Source organism: Lepus europaeus, chromosome 19 (assembly GCF_033115175.1).
Source record: "Lepus europaeus isolate LE1 chromosome 19, mLepTim1.pri, whole genome shotgun sequence".
NCBI classification, from domain to species: Eukaryota; Metazoa; Chordata; class Mammalia; order Lagomorpha; family Leporidae; genus Lepus; species Lepus europaeus.
The window spans coordinates 58,897,507-58,913,400 of record NC_084845.1 but is presented as its reverse complement, the minus strand read 5'-3'; the positions used below and the strand labels follow the sequence as shown (position 1 = coordinate 58,913,400).

General features: G+C 48.1%; 1 protein-coding gene across 10 annotated transcripts in view; it reads right to left on the bottom strand.

The window, feature by feature from the left end:
- Positions 1 to 14,865, bottom strand: part of ZNF23 (zinc finger protein 23) — a 38,865-nt gene extending 24,000 nt beyond the window's left edge. The window contains exons 1-4 of one of the 10 annotated variants that reach the window (XM_062177285.1): positions 14,843 to 14,865; positions 12,896 to 12,960; positions 8,077 to 8,203; positions 7,151 to 7,264 (exon numbers count right to left, since the gene is read on the bottom strand). In XM_062177285.1, the coding sequence (XP_062033269.1) occupies positions 7,151 to 7,264; positions 8,077 to 8,203; positions 12,896 to 12,928 (274 nt within the window). In that variant the 5' untranslated portion in view covers positions 12,929 to 12,960; positions 14,843 to 14,865. Of the gene's footprint in view, positions 1 to 7,150; positions 7,265 to 8,076; positions 8,287 to 12,895; positions 14,565 to 14,593; positions 14,650 to 14,738; positions 14,757 to 14,842 lie in introns of those variants that run through there. The other 9 variants (XM_062177286.1, XM_062177281.1, XM_062177287.1 and 6 more) reach the window with 9 other exon arrangements.
- Between the last annotated feature and the right edge of the window lie 1,029 nt (positions 14,866 to 15,894).

The following is a 15,894-nucleotide window of genomic DNA, read 5'->3' as shown; positions in this document are numbered from 1 at the left end:
TGAACAGGTGACTCCAACAACAGATGGCAGCAGAAAGGTATGTGAGAGAAGAGGATGCAAGTTAAATTCAGCATCCAAAGGGCCGCTTTTTGTTTTCCAAAGTGTCATCTCTGCATCATGTCTTAGAACTAAGAACCAGGGGCTGGAATCGTGGCACAGCGGGGAAAGCCGCCACCTGCAACACCAGCATCCCATATAGGAACTGGTTTGTGTCCCAGCTGCTCCACTTCTGATCCAGCTCCCTGCATATGGCCTGGGAAAAGCAACAGATGGCCCAAACATTTGGGCCCCTTACACCCACATGGGAGACCCAGATGAAGCTCCTGGGTTTGTCCTGGTTCAGCCCTAGCTGTTGCAGCCACTTGGAAAGTGAACCGGCAGATGGATGTCTCTCTACTGTAACTTTCAATTAAATCTTAAAACAACAAAACTGACAACCAGATCATTTCCTTGGTCCACTAACCAGATCAAGGGGCAAAATGGACAAGCTATCCTGAATGTTAATCTGGTAAATGCCACACCATGAAAGATACAAAATCCAGACACTTAATAATTTGATGTCTAGAATAGTACCCATCCCTAATAAAAACTGGACAATGAAAGCTTTAAGAAAGAAAACTTTCAGTTTCATATTTAAGAGTTACTCTTGAGAATGGATTCATTGATGCATAGTTTTGTAGCAACCCTGAATTTTCTGTTACAGACCTTAAGCTGCTACATCTATCCACTGGTGGTGTCCTAATGTAGACTGAGCTCTGCAGTGGTACAGCAGGTTTCCCAATCACATTTTATAATCACAGGGCTTGGAGGACTTCCAGGACTATAACTACAGACTCCCAGGCATCATAGACACGAAACAATTCTAAATCACCAGGTAAGTCATACTTCAGACTTCGTAGGATGGAAGATCTGTCTCTCCCTTTCTGACTTTCAAATAAATACATCTTTAAAAAAAAAAAAAAAAACTTCTCAAATAATTGTTATACTGTGCTATGGTTTAGATATGGTTTGAGTGCATCCCTCAAGGACTCGTGTTGTGTGATCCCTGATGTGGTGATGCTGGGATGTGTCAGAAGCAATTTATTTCTTATGGGACCCTGGTTAGTTCTTGAGAAAGGGCTGCTACAAAGAGCAAGGGTGATCCCTTTTAGTCTCTCTGGTTCTTGTTTTGTGATCTCCCTCTCATACGCACTCCTGCCATGAGATGACACAGCCAGAAGGGTGCCCTCCCTAAAGCCAGCATCATGCCATTTGGACTTTCAACCTCTTAAACTGTGAGTTAAATAAACCCTTTTCTTTATACATTACCCAGCCTTGGGTATTTTGTTACAGCAGTGGAAAAGACTAACACCCACTGACAAGCCTCAGTATAGTCAAAATTCTATTCCAAGGAAAGAAAAGCCAACTCAAACTTACTAAAGCTAATGACAAAAAAGGAATTTATTGATTACTGGGATATAAAAATCCACACATACTTCAAGTTTCAGATATGGCTTAAAGAAGTTGTTCCAATAGTATCTTCAAGTTTGATCACCTACCAAATCTCAGTTGTCATTTTTGCCGTGTTGACTTTATTCTCATCTTCCACAAGAATCCAGTTCTGCTCAGCTTTAAAATCAATGAAAAAAAATAAAGAGTATTTCTTCCTATTAAGTCTGGCCAAGCCCTGAGACGCTAAATGAGCCCTATTTGGTCACCTTTTGACATCCAAACCAAGGACTACGTCCTATGGGAAGGAATTTGTAGACAAGCCTGTGTCACACATTTCACTCCCAAGCAGAAGATGGAATCCAAAATGAAAGTGAGGTACTGTTACCAGTAAAAGGGGGTGAAAAATGCTGGAAGGCCAAAACGACCAATGTCTAGCACGGGCTTTTCTCCAGGGGGCACGTGTTCAAGGTGACCTAGCTGGGAAGAATTTCTAAAGGTTTTCTCATACTTGCTACAGCCATAGTGTTTCTTCCCAGAGTGAACTTTTTGATGCTGAACAAGATTGCTTTTGCTAGTGAAGACTTTCCCACACTTGTCACATACGTAGGACATCTCTCGAATATGAATCCTTAGATGCCTTTTTAACTGTTCCTGAGCACTGAACGCCTTCCCACAATCCACACAGCCAAAGGGCTTCTCCTCACTGTGGATCCGCTGGTGCCGAGTGAGTTTTGTAGGAAAATTGAAGGCTTGTCCACACACTTTACAAGAATAGGGCTTTTCCCCTGTGTGAATACGCTGATGTTGACTAAGATGGGAAGTCCTTCCAAAGCTTTTGCCACACCTGTTACACTCATAGGGTTTCTCTCCAGTATGGGTTTTTTGATGCCGAATCAGTGGTGAATTACCAACAAAAGCTTTTCCACATTCAGTACACTCATAGGGCTTCTCCCCAGTGTGGATTCTCTGATGTATAACAAACTCAGAACTGCTAGTAAAGTTATGTCCACACTCTGTACAGTGATAGGGCCTGTCCCCACTGTGGATCCTCTGATGCCTGATCAGATTGGCGTTATCATTAAAGGCTCTCCCACAGGCTGCACACTGGTATGGTTTCTCTCCAGTGTGGGTCCTCTGGTGCCGAATCAGTGAGGAATTACCAGTGAAGGCTTTTCCACACTCTTTACACTCAAACGGTTTCTCTCCAGTGTGGATTCTCTGGTGTCTAACATAGTAAGAAAAATAGCTGAAGGATTTCCCACACTCCTCACATCTGAAGGGTTTCCTCACAGAGTGGATTCCTGGAACCTTTCCTTGAATACTTCTCACTCTAGGGATTTCTTGGTGCTTCTCCAGACAAGTGTCTGGGAAGTCAGTTCTCTGAGGGACACTCTTCATCAGCTCACATGACACCATGCCTCTTTCTTCAGACATTCCCTGTGTGGCTGTGGACATGCCGTCAATGGAGGTCTCAGCATCTGACATCAAGACATGGAAATCAAAATTAAAACTTACAGGGCTTTGGAAGATAGCATTGCAACCTCCTCGTCAGCCTGCTAGGACACAGCTGCTAAAATCAAAGTGCCAGATATCACGCAGGCAGGAAACAGTCAGGGTACAGACAGTGCCGGTGCTCACGCCGGGCTGCTTCCCACGCTCTTCCAGCTCCACAGTTGAATGACGCCTCCTGGTGCATTCTAGTATCTTTTGTATTTCTGCTATTTATAGACTGATAGAATGCCAAAGAGGGACTGGCGCTGTGACATAGCGGGTAAAGCCACTGACTGCAGTGCCGGCATCCCATATGGGCACTGGTTCGAGTCCTGGCTGCTCCACTTCTGATCCAGCTCTCTGCTGTGGCCTGGGAAAGCAATAGAAGATGGCCCAGGTCCTTGGGCCCCTACACCCGCGTGGGATACATGGGAGAAGCTCCTGGCTCCTGGCTTCGGAGCAGTGCAGCTCCAGCAGTTGCAGCTAACTGGGGAGTGAACCAGCGGATAGAAGACCTCTCTCTGCCTCTCCTTCTCTCTGTGTGTAACTCTGACTTTCAAATAAATACATAAATCTTAAATATATATATATAGATATATATATACATATACACATATATATATACACACACACACATATATAAAATGCCAAAGAAAGCACAAGCTCTAAGAGCAAGAAGTGATGCTGGGGCTGGCGAGACTCAGAGTCAGAAAACAAAAGCAATGATGGACTGTTCTTTTTAAAAATTCCTATCCCAGGGGCTGGTGTGTAGCTCACTTGGTTAATCCTCTGCCTGCAGCACCTGGATCCCATGTGGGCCCAGGGTTCTAGTCCTGGTGGCTCCTCTTCTGGTCCAGCTCTCTGCTGTGGCCCGGGAGGGCAGTGGAGGATGGCCCAGGTGCTTGAGTGCCTGCACCCGCATGGGAGACCAGGAAGAAGCACCTGGCTCCTGGCTTCGGATCGGTGTAGTTCCAGCCTTAGCAGCCATTTGGGGGGTGAACCAATGGAAGGAAGACCTTTCTCTCTGTCTCCGTCTCTCACTGTCTAACTCAATCTGTCAAATAAAAAATAAAAAAATTCCTATCCCACAATCTAGTCCCAATCACAGAACGTGAAAAGACAGAGAGAAAACCACACAACTGCTTAGAAGACCTCGCCCCCAGTAAGCTACCTGGTCACCTAGTCCACAGGTTCACAACCACAGGTCTATAGATGGGTAGGGAACAAGTGAGCACCTTAAAACTGTTGGCAACTGCTATGACCTGTCATAAAACTCTCAAAATTTGAAACTCAAACATGCAGAGAAACTACTGTTCTAGATTCTCTGCCTATTTGCGAAGGGGAGAACACAGTTTACTTAGATACATGAAGACTACCAAATATTCTTTCTCATATTAGCAAAAAGGAGAGAAATAACAGCCCATAACATGGCTTTTGTGCTCTTAAAGATGGGATAACTAAGTTAACTAAGTTAAAGTCAATCAAACTTTAACATCATCTGGGATTTGTCTGCTGATTAATCAAGTTCTTCCTGTGAATGTGAATTAAACAAATAAGAAACCTTAGAGAGTGTTGGGAGGTGAGATCTGTGACTGAAGTGAATGTGGTAACCAACAGTCCAAGTGCGAGTGATCAAGACAACCTGGAGGCTGGCACCGTGGCTCAATAGGCTAATCCTCTGCCTTGCGGTGCCAGCACACCGGGTTCTAGTCCCGGTCAGGGTGCCAGATTCTGTCCCGGTTGCCCCTCTTCCAGGCCAGCTCTCTGCTATGGCCCGGGAGTGCAGTGGAGGATGGCCCAAGTGCTTGGGCCCTGCACCCGCATGGGAGACCAGGAGAAGCACCTGGCTCCTGGCTTCGGATCAGCGTGGTGCGCCGGCCACAGCGGCCACTGGAAGGTAAACCAACAGCAAAAGGAAGACCTTTCTCTCTGTCTCTCTCTCTCACTGTCCACTCTGCCTGTCAAAAAAAAAAAAAAAAGACAACTCAGAAATCTGTTCTCATATCCCTCCTCTGTCTTGCCTACTAAGGGTATTCAGTGTCACAAAATCAGGAATAAGCAACCAAAAATCTAGTTCCCTGCTGCCCCATACCCTGCCATTCATACTTATGAGGACTCCGACAGCTGTTCTTCCAAGCAACCTTCCCTACACACGATTAAAGCCGCCTCCCTAGTTCTGCAGTTGCTGCCACCTCCTTCCTGCTGGAGACACCAAGGTCGCCCCTGTGCTCTCAGCTCCTCTCCCTTCCACTTCCACACCTTCCCACCACAAATCACCCTGACGTCTCACTTACTTCCCAATCACCCCTAAGACCTCTCCCTCCGCTTCGCCTGTATGCTGATCTAGCTGTATCTTCTCTTCATGCACAACCTCCTTCTTCAGACCCTCAGATCCACTTGGCCTTAATGACCATCTTTTACAGTGAACTTTTCCTCACAGGTTCTTCAAACGTAGCCTCAGTCATGCAATTTATATAGGGTACTACTATCCAACAATCTTTTTTAGAAATGAAATAATGCTAGTCTCCATTAGAACAACAAGAAAATATTCACACACACTGCAATGCTAGCTACAGTAAACTGTTTGCTTATACTCTGGTTTCAGAGGACAGGCAAGTGCACAGTGTTTTGCTGCAAAGTTTAACAATGCCCACTGAGAGTCATTATCAAAAAAGAGTTTGGAAAACATGGCTACTGTTCAGTGTATTTTTATTCCTAAACTTATAAAAACCAGAGGCTAATGTGCCACCTCAACCTTGTCCTTGCTCTCTGCAAACCAGGTACCCTGAAAATCCTGCCCTTGGCTTCAATTTCACTGTTCACTCTCCAAGGTCCTCCTGACTAACTGTTTGCTTTTTCTCCCCTCTCTCATTAAAGTTAAATATTCCTTAATATTTAAGATTCAGCCTTCATTTCTCTGCGGGAGCCATTTCAATCCACTTCTGTAAAGCACGCCCCCACCTGTGTTTTCAGACCTGCTGCTCATCTCAGCTTCTGCACTTGCCCTTTCAGTGGTCTGCTGCAGTCATCCACCCAGATTCTACAGAAACCTCACATTTTATGCTTAGGTATGGATTTAAGTCAATTCAAAAAGCTCCCGTATCATGACTTTCCAGTGTTATCTGACTCAACTACTTCCTTTTATGGCCAAGTCTGATCAATTTTACCTCCACACTCTCCTTCCCAATTCCATTCTTACATTACCATTTTCCCTACCTGATCTACTCACTAAAAGCTGATGACATTTCATAACAGTGCAACAGGACTTCATGCCATCCACACCCTTCATTTCAAACCACATACTATGTTAATGTTCTGAAAACAAAGTTAATATCAGCCTGTGTCTCTAGTGGCAAGATCACCATGGTAGGGGTCGTTGCTCCTGCCCCATGCTCTGGTTTGCCTGCTTGTCCACCTCCACAAGTTCTCCAGGAGAGTCATCCAAGTCCACTACAAACGCTGCATCTGGACTTCCCATACAAGCCTAAGTATTAGGCAGCAACCAAATTCACCAACACCGCTGGTAACTGGGGCGGCTCAGGGTATGCTGCAGACTCTGTCAGCCCTCTTCTACAAAGTCAAGAGAACGAACGCTCACTGGGTGTTTAGTCGCACGCTTCATGCTCTTGCACTGCTTACTAGAAAAGACCAAGCAGTGCTTGCGGGCGGGCTCCGTGTCTAAACAGGCTCACGGGTGAGTACCCTGCACACTAAACTGCGGAGCTCTTTACAGTGATTAATGCTCTACTCCCTCCCTCAAGCCAGTGTTGCCACTGTAATTTGCTGAGTTTGAACTCACGGCCCTGCCACTGATCTTCTAAAGTGGAATGATTCCAACTCCTCCTCCTGCCACGCTCTCACAGTCCACTGCTGCTACACCCACAACCGCACCATCTGCATCTGCTCCCCATCTTGCATCCTCCCAAGCTTCTTAAACAAAGCTTGGCACACAGCAAGTGCTCAAAAAGCATACTTAAATGAATCCACCCCATGCAAAGGAGGACCACTGCGGTAGACAATGCTGACACTCAGAAAGCAGCAATGGATTCAAGAACTGTAATCAGACGTGCTGAATGGTAACACCTGAATGTGAGTTAAGACTGGCGGGAAAGTTTTCATATTTGGGGAAAATCAATCATTTTATTTCAATTCTGGCCACCACGGCTCATTTTAAAATGCACAGCTCCATGAAACCCTATAATTGCTGTTCTAAACCTGCCTCACTTACCTTCACAGAGCTCTCTAGCCCTCTCTGCAGGGGGCTCCTCCTGTACCTCGAGGTTCCAAGGTAAATCCCCTCTCTCCAGAAGTGAGATCAGGGCAGGTTTGGGAACTGGGTATCCTGAAAAAGGGGAATATAATGGCACCTTTCAGTCCTATATCTGTGGTGTAAAATGAAAGAGAACCCCAGGAGTCAGAGCAGACTATAGAAGAGCGTTCAGGACTGGGCACGGACAGATCAGGACAGAGATTCTGATCAAGAGGAAACAGAGCCGGCGCTGTGGCTTAACAGGCTAATCCTCCACCTGCGGCGCCGGCACACCGGGTTCTAGTCTTGGTCGGGGCACCGGATCCTGTCCCGGTTGCTCCTCTTCCAGTCCAGCTCTCTGCTGTGGCCCAGGAGTGCAGTGGAGGATGGCCCAAGTGCTTGGGCCCTGCACCCGCATGGGAGACCAGGAGAAGCACCTGGCTCCTGGCTTCAGATCAGCACAATGCGCCAGCCACAGCGGCCACTGGAGGGTGAACCAACGGCAAAGGAAGACCTTTCTCTCTGTCTCTCTCTCTCACTATCCACTCTGCCTGTCAAAAAAAAAAAAGCGGAAACAGAGCATCTCTGCCCTCTTCCTAAAAAAAAATACTTCAGGGCAGGTGAGTTAGTGAGACCCTGAAGGCCCGGGCAGACGAAGTCAGCAGAAAGGCCTACTCCTTCCTGCACAGCCTTTTGGGAATGGGACACTCTCTCCCCAGTGGACGGCAAACTCAAGACCCAAGACCCAGCAATCTCTGAACTTGGTCAATAAGCCTCAGCCCTGGAGGCATGCAATGGACGATACCAGGGACAATCCCTCTTCCCCACACTCTACCCCTAGTCTGTAAGAAGAAAAAAAGGGAACAGGAAAGTAGACCTGAGTCCCAGGAGGAAAAGAGCCTTACCCAGCATAGTTAAGGTCCCATAATTCTCCACCATCACACTTCTGTACAGGGCCCTCTGTGCAGGAGAAAGCTCAGCCCATTCTGCCTGGGTGAAGCACACAGCCACATCCCTAAAAGTCACCAGCTCCTGAAACAACAGACTCTGCTGCCCCAGAGCCATTCCTCTGGCTCAGGGCAGAGGGGACAGTAATGAGGGTCTGAAGAAGGGCTCTATAAGAGAAAAGAACTGGATACCAGACCATTAAATAAATAATGCAACCCCAAACCGGAAATGTCCATTAGGGTACAACTTAGTCATAAAGTGTAATTTTACATTTCAAAAGCTCTGTGGGAAAGGTCTACCATTAATTATCTTTCTTAGAGCAATATCTCTTTTTTTGTTTGTTGCACCTAAAAGTGGACAATTAGTCTCAATGTGTTCAGATGTTCACTCACATGTGGCATCTCAGAACTCAACTGTTCCCACTTTTCTGCTCCAAGGGCCCAGCCAAGTGTCCCCTACAAGTGTTCACTCCACCAAACCTCATGCCCACAGAACGTGCACCAGGGGAGTCACAGTTTGCCTTGACAAGCCTTCCCACGTGACACCCGGTCCTCACATCTGAGACGTGGATAAGAGGCTGTGCTGCTGACGAGTGCCCAGCAGAGGGCGCTCAGAGTTGCCGGGCAGTGCATTCTTCCTGAGAGATCTTCCTGGGAGATGATTCTGTAACAGAACTGGTAGCTCTTTCAGCTACTTGACTTTACACCTTCAAGATCATGTGTAATGGCTTCTGCCAATCAAGCCTCATGCTTTTTCAATAGTCATCCTTTCCCCCTCCTTGACAGCCCAACTCTACATTCCCAGAGAATTCTAGCATCTGGCTTAAAGCCTCTAGTTAATCCTCAGTCTCTGGCATCAAACTTGACTACCTAAACGCGCAGTAAATATCCTCCCACCCTCCAGCACCTCAAATGACTGCACATCCTCACTTGCCTGTCATGCCACACTGCCTCGGACTCTGGATGACCCAGCACATGGGATCCACCAACCTACACCAAACTCATCTTGCCTCTCAACTGGCTCCCTTTATAACTCATGAAAATCAGCTGACACAGTGATATGTTTTGCTCTCAGTTGATGGCACCAATTTCACCCCAATCACTGCTCTTTCCTGACAAACCATCAGTAATCAAATCCTATCAGTTAATTCCTGGAACCTGACTCCTCTTCACAATGGAGTGCAGGGTATTCGCCCTCTGCTGGACATTCTTGAGCACCACAGCCTCTTCTCACTCAAGTATCAGATGGCAGGGTGGGGGTGTTACATGAGACAGGCTGGTCAGGGCAAACTGTGACTCCCCTAGTATTCTACTCCAACAACTCCACACTCCAGGCCTACCCTGCGCTGAATCCACCCCCTGTCTGGCTGAACATCTGAACCCGTCATCTCCTGAATGAATCTCCACTAACTAGAGCTGTGGCTCTCAAAGTGTGGTTCAAGGCAACCACCAGAAACAGTGGCATCACCCAGAAAAGCTGTTATAAAGCCAAATTCTCGGGCTCCATTCTGAGGGCAATTTGTGCTTTGAAGAGTCTGCTGAAGTTTGAGAACCCTGGATTAGTGGATACAAGCCAAAGCGCAGGCTGAGATGTATTAGGTGACTAGGAAAAGGGAAGAGAAGGCACAAGACTATAAACACAGAAACTATCTGGGAAGCTGTGCATATAAAATCTCAGGGAAGGAATGGCAAACCCTAAATGTGGGTGATATAAAAGATGTGACAAGTAGATGAGATAGTAGGCAGAAACAACAGAACTTGCCAGCTCTCAGAAATGGTACTGGGAAGAACAGAGTCAACAATCAGGCAATCTAGAGACTGGGTGATCAGGACTGCATTGTGATATCAGTGACTTTTTAGAAAATAAAAAGGTGGGGGCCGGCGCTGCGGCTCACTAGGCTAATCCTCCACCTTGCGGCGCCGGCACACCGGGTTCTAGTCCCGGTCGGGGCACTGATCCTGTCCCGGTTGCCCCTCTTCCAGGCCAGCTCTCTGCTGTGGCCAGGGAGTGCAGTGGAGGATGGCCCAAGTCCTTGGGTCCTGCACCCCATGGGAGACCAGGAGAAGCACCTGGCTCCTGCCATCGGATCAGCAAGGTGCGCCGGCCACAGCGCGCCAACTGCGGCGGCCATTGGAGGGTGAACCAACGGCAAAGGAAGACCTTTCTCTCTGTCTCTCTCTCTCTCACTGTCCACTCTGCCTGTCAAAAATAAAAAAAAAATTAATAAAAAAAAAGAAAAGAAAAAGGTGGGAGCTACAAAGACAATCATCAGTGAGAAAGTCAGGTACAGGGACCCAACAGAAATGAGAAATCTGGAATTTGGACTTGAGATATGCTTCAATGGATACTAAGTTTCAAGATTAAACAAGTCTCAAAGAAATGATAAAGCAACACACAACAATTCATTAGTCTCAAAAAGTGATATATAATTCAAGAAATCAACTTCCTGCCCCCACATATAAGGTATTTATGTCACTCTAAAAATGAAGCCCCCTAGGGCAGGCCCATGGTACAGTGTATAAGTCATCACCTGGGATGCCTACGTCCTGTATCAGACTGCCTGGTTAGAGTCCCAGTTGCTCTGCTTCCAATCCAACTTCCTGCTAATGTATACTCTGGAAGGCAGCTGGTGACAGCCCAAGTACTTGCATCCCTGCCACACATATAGGAGAACTAGATTGGTCTGGCCCAGCTCTGGGTGTTGCAGGTAATAAGGGAGTGAACCAGAGGACAGAAGATCTGTCTCTCTGCCTTTCAAATAAAATGAAAATAGATTTTAAAATTATTATTACAAGGAAAGCCAGGGCAGGCATTGGGGTACAGCAGGGTTAAGTCACCACTACAACTCCAGCACCTCATGTGAGCAGGTTCAAGTTCTGGCTACTCTATTTCTGATCCAGCTCCCTGCTAATGTAACTAGGAAAGCAGTGGAGGATGGCCCATGTACTTGGTCCCTGTCATACACGTGAGAGACCCACATGGAGTCCCAGTCTCCTGGCTTTGGCCTGGCCTAGCGCTGGTCATTGTAGTCACTGGGGGAGTGAACTGCAGAATGTCTCTGTCTCTCCCTTTATCTTTGTAACTGTGCCTTTCAAATAAACAAATAAACCTTTAATAATAAATAAACAGGTGCTGGCATTGTGGTGTAGCAGGTAAAGCTGCCATTTGCAATGCCAGTATCCCATATGGGCATAGGTTCAAGTCCCAGCTGCTCCATTTCCAATCCAGCTCCCTGCTAATGGCTTCGGAAAAGCAGCAGAAAGTGGCCCAAGTGTTTGAGCCTCTGCCACACACATAGGAGACCTAGATGAAGTTCCTGACTTTAGCCTGGCCCAGTGCTGGCTGTTGCAGCCATCTGGGGAGTGAACCAGCAGATGGAAGATCTCCTTCCCTCTATTTCTTTCTCTTTCTCTCTCACTCTTTCAAAACAAATAAATCTTTTTTTTTTTTTTTAAGATTTATTTTTATTTATTTGAAAGTCAGAGTTACACAGAGAAAGAAGAGGCAGAGAGAGAGAGAGAAGTGTTCCATCCGATGGTTCACTCCCCAGATGGCTGCAATGGCTGGAGCTGTGCAGATCCGAAGCCAAGGAGCCAGGAGCTTCTTCTGGGTCTCCCACGTGGGTGCAGGGGCCCAAGGACATGGACCATCTTCTACTGCTTTCCCAGGCCACAGCAGAGGAGCTGGATCGGAAGGGGAGCAGCCGGGACTAGAACCGGTGCCCATATGGGATGCCAGCATTTCAGGCCAGGGCATTAACCCGCTGCGCCACAGCGCTGGCCCCATAAATAAATCTTAAAATAAATAAATAAATAACAAAGCCAGTGGAGAATAGAGGTTATATGACTGGCTCAAGGTAACTATGCACTGAGGCTTGATGGGAATCCCTAACTTCAGGTGTCGTGTCCTCGTGTGGATTCTCCTGGCACGGCCCACTACCTCACTTATGCAGCAGTACCTCTAGGATGAATCTCTGATTCTAAGCCCAACTTACTGGCCCTCTTTACCTTGTCTTCTTCCTGCCATCCCTCTGCAGCCACCTCTGAGAACTTGTTAGTTGGATCATTCCCACCCTATACCGGATCCCCACATCATGAGCCTGTGTCCTTTATTCTCACAGACTCCTGGCAGGGCTGAAGGGAACTGAACCTGGGAACCCTTGTGCCCAGCCAAGATATTCAGCACACAGGAGGCTATACTTCTGATTCCCAGGACACCTTCTCCTGTCTGCATCTTTTAAAAATAACTAAATAAACAAATAAGTTTATTAGAAAGGCAGAGTGACAGAGACAGGGAGAGACAGATATTCCATCCACTGGTTCACTCCCAAGCAAATGCAACAGTCACAGCTGGGCCAGGCTGAAGCCAGGAGTCAGTGACCCCATCCTGGTTTCCCATATGGTTGCAGAGGCCCAAGCACCTGGGCCATCTTCCACTGCTTCCCCAGGCACATTAGCAGGGGGTAGGATCAAAAGCAGAGAAGATGGGACCCCAACTGGCACTCTGATATAGGATGCCAACTGGCACTGCAAGTAGCGACAACCCACTGTACCACAACACTGGCCCCACCTGTCTCCATCTTCACTGGCCCTGGAGCCAGACTGGCCAGCCCCTCACCATCAGCTCTTTCCAAGCACCTAGTCCTAATGGAGGAAACCAACAAAGTCTTTTTTTCCTCCTCCTCTGGTTCTCAGACTTGCCAGAATTACCTCTGTCATCCACCATTTTCCTTAAATCAGATCCTTCTAAGGCTGACCCGAGGGATCCACAGCTCACCTGGTATGGGACTTTCAAGGACATGGTTGCCATCACCTGGGCTCCCTCTCAGGGAAGGGCAGGGGCTGAGGGAACAAATGAAGAGAACCAAGAGTGAGCCCCACACAGTAAAAGGTGCTCCCATGAGCCAACAAACCTGCCAATAACAGTAGCGGTAATCATTTGCCAAATGCCCACTGGTTAAGTGTCGTCTAAATATTTCATCTTTAATCCACAATATACCATGAGCCTTGTAATTCTGAAATGAAAAGTAACTTCCCCCAGGTCACCAGCACCTATGTTCACCAATATCAGGCAACACAAGAGAAAAACCAAAGAAAATCCTAACAAAAGCAATCCCAGGCCTTAGTTTAACAACACAACTTTCTGACAAACCTAAGATCTAAAAAAAAAAAAAAAAAAGTAGTACTGGTTTTTGGATAAAAAATATGTATCTCCATTCAATACTAACAATAATCATCTGACCCTTTTCTTGTTTCCATAGGTAAGGATAAAACTCAGCAACATGTTCTCTAACAAGATCACGCGGCAGGTGGATGGGTAAACCTGGATCGCACAGTAGATCTGCCAAAGGCTACACCTTTAATAACTGCATTAAACTGCTTCTCATCATAATCCCAACAGATTTCTTTTAGAACATGACCAAGTGATTCAAAAGTTAATACAGAACGACAGACGACTAGCTAAGGAATTTCAGAAAAAGATCTCAGAAAACCTGCCTTTCCTTGGGCAGATGTGTTTTTCATCACTCCAATCTGGGGTCCAGTGACAACTAGAAACTGACTTAGCAAAGGGTGCTGAAAGGCCGCCTCAACATGTCAGCGTGTCTGGATTATACCACCCCCTACTCATGTTCTACCCGAAGGCCGGCATCCTCCCAGGAGAGACAGCGCAGGTGGCAGTCCCCTGCCAACCCCTCTGCGAACCCGTGCCACCCACCTCCTTTCTGGGTTTGGCCACCCCGGTCCTCAGCTTCCTCCTCTGAGCTAACTCAGGACCTTCAGATCTGCTGCCTCCTCCGAAGGAGCAAGTCGCCCCCAGCCTCAGAACCTTTGAACTGACACCCTCTGCCTGGTATCTTCCCTCACGGACCGCTCTTCAGCTAGGTGATGGCACGCCCTGTCTCTGCGGACCGCGCCGGGGCCCTGTTCCACACCCCGCACACGGCGTCTCCCAGATCACATAGTGACTTGTACTTTCCTCATTCAACATATATCGCACACATATTTCATGCCAGGGTATGTGTGAGCCACAGGAGACATCGTGGGGGTGGGGTGGGGGTAGGGGAAGGACGCGATGCCTTCCCGCACGGAGCTCAGGCTAAGATGACCAGTGTCATCAGTGCCAGGCGGACACTATCCGAGACAGGAAGGCTGCCTAAGGGAAGATCTTTACAAAGGGAATAGCACGGGCGAAAGCGTGTTCCGGAAGCAGAGGGTCCCCAACGCTGCAGCAGCACAGCCACGCGCTACAAGCCAAGGCTGAACAGGGCGCGCGGGGCCAAGCCACGCAGGGTCTGGCGCACGTCAAGAATTCGGTCTCCAGCCTGCAAGCACAGGGGCGGAGGCAGGGCCGCGAGCAGGTGGAGTGAAATGATCAGCTCTAGCACGTGACTTTCCCATTCCTCGGGCAGCTCCCCGGGGACGGCGCCCAGCGCCCTCCCATTCACAGCAGCACCCGGGAGCCTGCAAGAGCGACCGGCATTTAGCGGTTCCGGGACGAGTCGTCGGCTCCATGGGCAGCGAGGTGGCTGTGTGGGGGCCGCGGGGCGTCTCCTCTCCGTCGGCGGACCACGTCCACCGCCTCCATGTCCCAAGGCGGCCGGAGACGCGCGCGTAGGCACCTAGGGAGCGCGAGCCGACCAATTCCACCGCGGCCACAGCCTTCCCAGGGGTGAAGGCAGCGAGAACCGCAACCGCTCCTGAGCGGGGAAAGCCCGGCACCTACCTCGGGCAGCGCGAGAAGCGAGGCGCGCCCGGAAGTGCGTCACCGCGCGGCAGTGATGCGTCATTTCTCCAGGCCGCCGCCTCGCGCCCCGTGGTGGTGGTGCGGCCCCGGGTTAACCTGGGAGTAGGGAGCGGATCGCTGTTAAACGTAGCATTTCCTTTCCCTGTGTGTTGACGACAGGCCATGGCAGCATCAGCTGTAGAAAGTGCAGATATTTTATGGGCTGTTCCCATCACTAATTTGAAATCATCACCGTTGTTGGCCTTATCTGTGCAGCTTGTCATTTCGTTTCATACATTAGTGAGGTTGCACTTATATTTGTGTCACACTTTCTATTATGTATTATGAAATTATTTGAACTCAATGCTGAGGTGTTTTTTTGTTTTTTGTTTTTTTTTTTTTAATATGCCAGCCTTTTAAGTGAAGGAGCCTGGACTCGAACTGGCGCCCCTATGGAATTCCAGTGCTGTAGGCGGAGGCTTAACCTACTATGTCATAGAGAACGGCCCCACTTTTCTTTTTTTTTAATTGTTCTACCCAGTGTTAATTGGAAAGGTTCACAGGTGTTACCAGACTGCCAAAAAGGTCGTTGTGGGGTGGAGAGGGCTGTGGCAGAGTGGGTAAAGCTGCTGCCTGCAGTGTCAGCATCCCATATGGACGCCAGTTCCAGACCCAGCTGCTTCTCTTCCGATCCGGCTCTCTGCACCCACGTGGGAGATGCGGATGAAGCCCCTGACCCCTGGCTTCAGATGGGTCCACCTCTGGCCGTTGCAGCCATTTGGGGAGTGAACCAGTGGATGGAAGAACCCCCTCCCCCCCGCCCCCACCTCTCCGTAACTCTGCCTTTCAAACAAATAAATAAATCTTTTAAAAAAACACACACACACTCTCTGTAAAGACCCAACCACATTAAGAAACAGCAGGACTGAAGAAAGGCATAAAAAGAAACTATTTGGAAGTGAAAACAACAGATATAGAGAAATGACTGAATATGAGGGAGCTCAAGAAATCTGTGACAGCCATAAAGTTTCCATAGCTTGACAGATGAAAGT